This window comes from Tachysurus vachellii, chromosome 21 (assembly GCF_030014155.1).
Source record: "Tachysurus vachellii isolate PV-2020 chromosome 21, HZAU_Pvac_v1, whole genome shotgun sequence".
Lineage (NCBI taxonomy): Eukaryota > Metazoa > Chordata > Actinopteri > Siluriformes > Bagridae > Tachysurus > Tachysurus vachellii.
Genome location: NC_083480.1, coordinates 14,671,690 through 14,681,150, shown reverse-complemented (window position 1 = coordinate 14,681,150; position 9,461 = coordinate 14,671,690). Strand labels below are relative to the sequence as shown.

General features: G+C 39.7%; 1 protein-coding gene across 1 annotated transcript in view; it reads left to right on the top strand.

The window, feature by feature from the left end:
• The first annotated feature begins 554 nt into the window (after positions 1–554).
• The window catches only part of olfm2a (olfactomedin 2a), a 58,195-nt gene continuing 49,288 nt past the window's right edge, over positions 555–9,461 (top strand). The window contains exon 1 of the mRNA XM_060857169.1: positions 555–999. Coding sequence (XP_060713152.1) covers positions 856–999 — 144 coding nt within the window. The 5' untranslated portion in view covers positions 555–855. The remainder of the gene's footprint in view (positions 1,000–9,461) is intronic.

Here is a 9,461-nt window from a genome sequence, read left to right as displayed (position 1 = left end):
CACCGCACCACTTTTCTGTATAACAGAATAATTACGGAGTTGACAGGAGGAGTTTATGATTGATGAACTGTCCGGAGGGAGAGGAGCACACACAAGGTTTTTTCATTATTACTCCAGGAGCTAGCTATCTATTCTCCTTACTCTTCACTTACTCACACACACACTCACGTTGCTCATGATGAGCTTAATATAGCAGGAGCTTTAATCCCACTCGGTACAGCTGTGAGTAAGACTTATCCAGGCTTAAAACAGGCCTAATTGTTGCCGAAGATCTGAGAGGCGCGTTTCTCCCTTAGCCTTCCAGTGTTCATTTGTTTTCCTGAAAAAAAAAATAGAATGAGATGAGTATAGGATGTGTGCGTGAAGCGGCTGGAGAGGAGAGGAGAGGAGAGGAGAGGAGAGAGCAGGGGAAAGAAGGAAGGGAGGGGATGAGAGCGAGCGAGATAGGGAGGCAGCCAATGCGCAGCTCTGCATCTTGAAAAAGAGAGAGAGAGAGAGAGAGAGAGAGAGAGAGAGTGAGGGTGGAGAACAGAGGGAGAGAGAGAGCGAGAGAGTGTGTGTGTGTGTGTGTGTGTGTAAGAGAGAGAGACATTGGCATTCGTTCTTAGACATCAGGAGCTGAGTGGACTGACAGAGTGTGATGCCACTGGATCGTGTTCCGGCGTTCACTGCTACAGTCGCGCATCCAGCCTGTTGTTGAGACACGGTTGTAAGCGTGAGAGTGTATCGTGCGCGAAGCTCGAGTCGCTCACGTGAGTGTGAGAGTGCGTGTGTGCGCGAGTGTGTGTGGGCCCCCTGGCGAGGGGCTCAGCAGGTTGGGCTGGGGGGCAGTAAGGCCAGGTGGCTGTGAGCACCATGAGCGTGCCACTGCTGAAGATCGGAGCGGTGCTCAGCACCATGGCCATGGTCACTAACTGGATGTCTCAGACGCTGCCCTCGCTCGTGGGGCTCAACGGCACCACCGTTTCCCGCGCCGGAACCTCGGAGAGGATCGTCAGCGTGCGTAATCTTACCTCTTACCTCACACACTTCACACACCTCTTCTCCATCTGTTGAGCTTAAGTGTTTTGGTCTCTAGGGATGATCAGAGATTGCTTTGGTGCTTAGGTGGAGCTTGTGGCTGTCTATAGGAGAGATGTTAAGATGCTCAGATGGAGACGGTTGTGGCTGATTTTTCAGTGATGCTCAGGTGCAGATGATGCAGAGAGAACAGATGCCACAGATCTCTGGAGAGCTGAGAGGAGATCCTACTCTAGTGCTTTGCTTTAGTGTGTGTCGTATATATGGCTTGTGCGGTTTCTACACCATGTTTCACTGCCATAATATCTAGTTTACTCGCTTACTCTGATCATATTCATAATAATAACAATAAAGCGTTTTTAGTTCTTGAATTTACTCTTTGCCTGTAGCTCACTTTTACGTTTATTTGTACGTTAAACCACTAAAACACAAAAATTAAATTGCTTCTTAATTTTCCATCTTGTTAAAATATTTTTTAACGTGAACCTGTCGGTTGTTAGGACAATAGATGCAAATTGCAAAATTTAATTTTAGCTACATGCCAATTTTGGGGGTGTGGCTTATAGACCTTTTGTAGTAGTGATGCATGCTGAAAACAAACAGGACTTAATCAGGAAGAAAATGGCCGACCTTGTGCACAAGAAAACTTGTCACGGTCTAATCTGTTTTTTTTTTTTTTTTTATGGATTCAAATCTGATTAGAAGTGACTGATGCTCGAGCTGAGTCAATTACGCCATTTGAGTGGAGCGTCCTGCGAAATCTGGGCCTCACATATGAAAGTGTGTGGAATTGTATTCAAATCTCAGCGACAGGCTGAACAGGGGGCAGTACAGAAACTTACTGTCGTGTTGACTGTTTTTTTTTTTAAATGGTGATTCACGATCAGAAATATGGCACACACACTGATTTTGCAACAGTGGTTGTTAAAAAACACACCCACACCCTGCTCTGTGTTTCTTTCCATCTCTGTATCTTGCTGTAGCTTCAATATGGTCTTTAATGAAAAAAAAAGAAGAATCGTGTCTTGGAGTTACTCAGGCTGACTGGCATCGCCTGGTCAGCCTCAATCAAATTAAAGAAAGAGGCTGCAGTGCTTAAAATGTAAGCAAATTTTCTGAGAGCTCAGAATATCCTAAAAGGTTCTTAAGTGGATGTTGGCTGCAATCTCACCAAGTGTGTAGCAGTGTGTGTGTGTTTGTGTGTGTGTGTGTGTGTGTGTGTGTGAGCGGGAGAGACAGTGTAAACTCAGTGTGAGGGAGGTGAGTGCTTTTGACATTTCCAGGATCATTAAAGGTGAGTCATAGTGTTTGGTGTCTGTGGTGAAGAGTGCTTTCTCTGAGCATCTGCCCCTCTTTATCTAACTGCCCCGAGCTCATGGGTAGAGTAGCTGGATGGGGTGGGGAAAAGGGGGTGTGGACTATTAATCTAGGAGTCCATCACAGACCATTTCCCATTCTCATCCGTCTGGGAGACACGTATGAAGGAACACTATCCTAATCACTAACTGCTGGAAGATCGAGCCGAGGATTTCGAGCCTCGTTTGTTCCGGAGGTGGATGAATTAACGACCCTAAAAGAAATATAAAAATATCTACAGTTAGAAAACCGATTGTTCGGAACGTTTTGAGAACGTGTCGAGATGTTTATTTGGCATTTATGAAAGGAGTCACAGCAACAGCTGTCAGTATAATGTTGGCCTTTTTTTGAGAAAGTCCATTTTTTGTGAAGTGCAGGACTCAGAGCTACGATGTCCACATCGGCTCTCTGCGATGCCGAGACAGGACGGCAACACGAGTGACCTTTGGATTAAGATTGTTTTGATGTTCGATAAACAATAAAGTGACAAATGCAAATTGTTAACTCTATTTCATTTCCCCGAGCGATCTCACGAGTGAAGCCTTCATCATGGTCGCTCATCATCCCAGGAAACTACTACAGTGTAGAGTTAATATAGAGTTAATGTAGAGTTAATATAGAGTTAATGTAGAGTTAATATAGAGTTAATGTAGAGTTAATGTAGAGTTAATGTAGAGTTAATGTAGGGTTAATATAGAGTTAATATAGAGTTAATGTAGAGTTAATGTAGAGTTAATATAGAGTTAATGTAGGGTTAATATAGAGTTAATATAGAGTTAATGTAGAGTTAATATAGAGTTAATGTAGAGTTAATATAGAGTTAATGTAGAGTTAATATAGAGTTAATGTAGAGTTAATGTAGAGTTAATATAGAGTTAATGTAGAGTTAATGTAGAGTTAATATAGAGTTAATGTAGAGTTAATATAGAGTTAATGTAGAGTTAATATAGAGTTAATGTAGAGTTACTGTAGAGTTAATGTAGAGTTAATATAGAGTTAATATAGAGTTAACACATACACAGGATGTGAAGAAACTGTAATAATTCAAAACTGTAGAATTTTTTTTTGTTTCTACAAAAACTAAAAAGATGGTTGCATTCCAAAATACAACTCCCTGCCTGTCTGCTCAACTCTAAAAGTATTGGCACCCCATCTACCCAAACAACTTTTGGGTAAACATATTGGCACCCTGTCTATTCAACCCTAAAAGTATTGGCACCCTCTATCTATCTATCTATCTATCTATCTATCTATCTATCTATCTATCTATCTATCTATCTATCTATCTATCTATCTATCCTGTCTATCTATCCTTTATATTTCCTAAAAACTACTACTACAGCCTTGGTCATGGTCACCATTAATCTTTTATTAGCCTCAGATTCTGGTTCTCTTTCTATTCTGATCCTCCTGGATCTTAGCGCCGCTTTTGACACCGTTAACCACAATCTGTTACTCGAGCATCTGGAAACTGTTTTTGGTGTTTTTGGGACTGTTTTAACTTGGTTTAGATCATACCTTTCTGATCGTCAACAATTTATATGTATGAGTGGATTCCGGTCTGTGACTGGTTTTGTCTGTACGGGTGTTCCTCAAGATTCCATCTTAGGCCCCTTACTTTTTAGCATTTACATATTTCCACGTGGATTGCTTTTAAGATCACTTGGGCTTAATTATCACTTTTATGCGAATGACACTCAGATTTATATTCACTCTAAGCCTAATCAAAATTTGGACCTTTCTTCTTTAACACACTGTATTGCTGAGATAAAAACATGGATGTCTCAAAATCTTTTGTGCCTCAACGCTGGTAAGAAAGAGGTCTTGCTTATTGGCACCCCTCACCAGCTTCGCAAAGCTGGTTCACTGTTTCTAAACGTTCTGGAAGTACAAACTACGCTCGGCACACTGTAAAGAACTCTTTTTTTCATCTCAGAAATATCGCTTGACTTCACCCTATGTTATCCCGTTCAGTGACTGAAAGGCTTATTAATACCTTTGTGTTCTCCCGCAATGACTATTGCAATGCACTTCTGGCTGGGGTTCCTAAATCCACACTATAATAAATAATAAACTGCAATGTGTGCAAAATTCAGTTGCTAGTATCCTGACTGGAGACAGGCAAAATGAGCACATTACACCAATTCTCAAGTCCTTGCACTGGCTTCCGGTCAGGCGCCGAGTAGATTTTAAAGTCCTCATGCTTACATACAAGGCACTGCATGGACTTGTCCCCCAGTATCTGTGTGCACTTTTAACTTTATACACCCCCAAGTGTTACTTACGCTCCTCACAAGCATGACTATTGGTAGTCCCACAGACACGGCTGCGTTCTGTAGGGGATAGGACTTTTTCGGCATACGCGCCAAGACTTTGGAATGCACTCCCTCCTCACATCAGAGATGCACAGAACTTTAGTACTTTTAAATCTCTTTTAAAAATCTCTTTTTAAATCTCTTTTTTTTAGGGTAGCCTTTTCTTGACTACTTTATTTGTGTGTGTGTGTGTGTGTGTGTGTGTGTATTTATATGTACAGTATGTATTACTTGTTTTACACACACTTTGTATGTGTTGTATTCTTATTTGCTTTTTATGTAAAGCGCCTTGAGAAGCTACTTTAAAGGCACTATATGAAAATAAAGTTATTGTTATTATATTATTATTATTATTATTATTATTACTTTTTCAAAATTTCAGACTGGCTTTGTCGAGCCAACGTCAAAGTTTGTTTCGATGAACTTTATGTAGTTATAGAGTTTTTGTATGTACTGTACAAGGCCACTGAAACCTAGCTGTAATTCCAAAATATAAACAAAAGTGTAGTTTAAACCACAACATTGCTAACCAGGACAAAATAGTTATACATGTAGCTATACAGACTTTTCACACTTGATATAGTTTCCCTGTGAGTGTAAACCTAGGGCAAACACAATCCTGGGTTACGTAGTTAGGCATTTTACACACTGCTCATGTTGTTCCCTGGGTTATTAGTTAGCCCTTGTTCTTCATAACCTGACGTTTCACACTATACGTTTCTGACCCTGGATTAACCTTCTTCTTATTTGAATATTTTCGGATCAACAATTATGATTGGATAAAATACTGCACTAATTACATGTTTGAAACTTTCCTCTACCCGCAGTTAAAAAAAGGGTTCAGGGCGACGATAATCTAGATAGTCTAAAAGTCTAGAAAGCTTTATAGAATTCTTCGTTGTTAATAAACCGCCTTTTCTTTGATACCTGACCATCTGCTCCAGTGTATTCAGTTCAGTCCCAATGCACACCTCTAACATCCATTTAATATCAGATCTTAAAAGCCAGACAGTCCACATCTAGAATCCACAGCATTAACAGTCACCACACATGCTCACAAGAGGCCGCTTGATAGCAGTTTGGAAAGTCTTACTAACAAGACCGATAGGAGAGAGAGTTCAAACACTGAAGCAATGCTGCAATAAAATGCACAAACTTCTGCCTTCCCCATAGGGTTGTGTACAGTGTCCATGTGCTTTACTCTGAACTATACTGACTCTATAGAGTACATAACAACAAATACATAACCACACATTCTTCCCACTGAAAATAATCTTGCCTCGGGAAAGGATAAATTTGACAAAAAAATATTTTTCTGATGCTGTTTTGTGCTAATGCACGTAGAAACGCCGGTGGAATGAGCTACGACAAAACTATTTGGAATACAAAACGTCTTCTGGAATAACACAGTTCAGAGAAAATTGCACCTAAACACACTTGTTGAAGTCGGGGCAGCTAATAGGCACTCAAAAAGACTAGCACAGAAGCATAACCTTACATTCCATTGTAAGTAGTTTGTAACTGCTAACCAATACGAAACTAGAGCACAGTACGGAGTTAAAGTACTTAAAGGGGCCATGTTCTCTTCACTACAATACTTCTGCTTTTAAACCGCTTTTAGGAGAGTTAGAATACATAGAACTGAAGAGCTTTTTCCTCTTGCACAGTTGCTAAAAACCAAAGAACTCTAACTGACCATAGAGAAAAGTGCTTGAAGCCAAACAGAAAAGAACAAAAACAAAAATCCATCTTGAAATAATGTGCAGCTGTTCATTCATTCATTCTTTCATCTTCTACCGCTTATCCGAACTACCTCGGGTCACGGGGAGCCTGTGCCTATCTCAGGCATCATTGGGCATCAAGGCAGGATACACCCTGGACGGAGTGCCAACCCATCGCAGGGCACACACACACACACACACTCTCATTCACTCACACAATCACACACTACGGACAATTTTCAAGAGATGCCAATCAACCTACCATGCATGTCTTTGGACCGGGGGAGGAAACCGGAGTACCCGGAGGAAACCCCCGAGGCACGGGGAGAACATGCAAACTCCACACACACAAGGCGGAGGCGAGAATCGAACCCCCAACCCTGGAGGTGTGAGGCGAACGTGCTAACCACTAAGCCACCGTGCCTTTACAGCTATTTGACATATAAATTAAAAAAAAAATACAACAAATATTTATATAAAATTAATTGAAAGTTAAATAAATGACATTCAAAACCAGTGTAGTTAATAAAAACAAGTTAACTTTTCTATATGTGTATGTATGTATTTAGTGTATTTTCATCTGCTCTGCATCTCTCTCTCTCTCTCTCTCTCTCTCTCTCTCTCTCTCTCTTACACTCACAGCGAGTGGCTCATGTCCAGGATCTAATCCACTTATATTCCTTTCTCATTTGCATAAAAAGTTAAGTTAAACTTCTCAACGTTGTTTTCATTGCTCTTGCTTCCACACAGGATTGTCACCTGTTTTTGCGCGAAGCGCAAAAGTCTTCACATCTCTGCCGTGTGAACGCACCATCAGATTTCAATTAGAAGTGAATTCTAATTAAACAAGTTCTTTTCACTTCAGGTCACAAAAATGTGTTGAAGTTCTTATGTAGTGTTATCACACATACTAGTGATGTACCACAGTGACACTGAACCTGCATATGCTTCTCTTTTATGCTCTAAATATCAGTATTTGGATTTATTCCTGAAGTGGGCGTGGCCTAAATATAATCTTTCTCTTTTTTCTTTTCTTTTAATTCTACATATTAATGTATTAAAAGCCCTAATCACTAACTATTCACTATGCAGATGAAAAATATTGGAAATAAACCCAGCAGTAGAAACGTCCACAGTGTCAATTCTGGACAGATTCTCAAACTCAGCTACATCAATTGAGTTCAAAATTGTTCTTCTAAAAAAAATTGTTTTCCCCAGCATGTGCAGAGGTTTTTCCAGCTTATTTAATTCTACTTTAAATGTAGTGAACATTGTCACAAAGCAGTTTTACAAAAATGTATAAATTCAGGACAGAATTTATAACATTTTAAATGTATCTGTAATAGATATGTAGATCTATACATAAGAACTGCTGCTGTATTCAGAAAGGCTGTCTTGTGCTCATCTCAGGACTCAATTCACTTCTATTCAGTTAGAAGAAATTATAGATAGAAATGATAAATTTCTCGAATGGGCGACAAAGTGAGGAAAAACTCCCTATTAAGATATTATAAAATAAAAAACCTGACTGGAAACAAACTCAAAATGGGAACACATCCTCATCTGGCTACCAACTGGAGAAGGTGAAGTCTAACACGTATTCATACGACATGCAAAGTCAGCTACGTCGAATCAAACTTCTGCTCAAACCACGTAACACACCAGGAGAAAAGCGCTGTCTGAACTCTTCCACATGAATGAGCTCACAGATGCATATGATTGGCTAAGTCAGTTTGATTGACAGGGGAGGCAGAGCGTATCATCCCTCTCACAAGGATCTGGACAGTTTTAGGCTTTGATTTGAACTTTTTTAATAACAATTTAACAAATTTAGTCTGTTCTGTTTACTAAAATATAGACAAATTATTCATTCATTCATTCATCTTCTACCGCTTATCCGAACTACCTCGGGTCACGGGGAGCCTGTGCCTATCTCAGGCGTCATCGGGCATCAAGGCAGGATACACCCTGGACGGAGTGCCAACCCATCGCAGGGCACACACACACTCTCATTCACTCACGCAATCACACACTATGGACAATTTTCCAGAGATGCCAATCAACCTACCATACCGGAGTACCCGGAGGAAACCCCCGAGGCACGGGGAGAACATGCAAACTCCACACACACAAGGTGGAGGCGGGAATCGAACCCCGACCCTGGAGGTGTGAGGCGAACGTGCTAACCACTAAGCCACCGTACCCCCCATAGACCAATTACTTAGATACAAAAAAAAAACAATAGTGGTCAGATTTAAGAAAAATATTATGTATATTTTACATTTGGCAAAAAAACATATTTAAATATGTTTTTAATGACCAGAGTGATTGATGTAGAGCAAATGTATAAGACTATATAACTATAATCTTATAGTGTTGTTTTGAGGGAATTAAAGCATGTACTGTAGAATAGCGTTTGCGGTGATGTGTCCGATGCTACACACCAATGTTGTGGGTTTGATTTTATCCAATGGTTTGAAAGAAAAAAATCATGTTGGATGAATGAAAAGTAATTGTGTTAATGTTACTTTAATAACGTTGTGTTAATATGACTCGAATGTGGCATTTAAATTGAATAAATTCAGCAAGCTGGTTTACAGTGTAAATGAAAAAAATGAACACTTTATATATTTTTTATCTCTATATCTGAAAAAAAAAAAATCTGCTTGCGCTGAATGTAGTGGAATTTGTCTATAGTTTGCATTATAATATCTTTTATAGAAGCTTCTTCATGAAAATGTGACTTTGTGGTTTCTAACTGAAAGGAGATTCTAACTACCTTTATTAGAATTATGTACGTCAAGCGAGAGTGAATCGTCCACGTTAACGTAAACCTGATATTCATGATGAAATCTTACACACAGATGGGAATAAATACCAGCTGTAATGTGGATTTATTCAGAAAAATGGAGAATAGGGATTTTATACAGGGCTTGGAAAATACATGATCATGACAAATCATGTGTGAAGTAAAAACAAATAGTCTTAATGTGAACTTAATTCAGTCATGTGGAACCCGAATTTTTGTTCCATAGCCATTTATTTCACA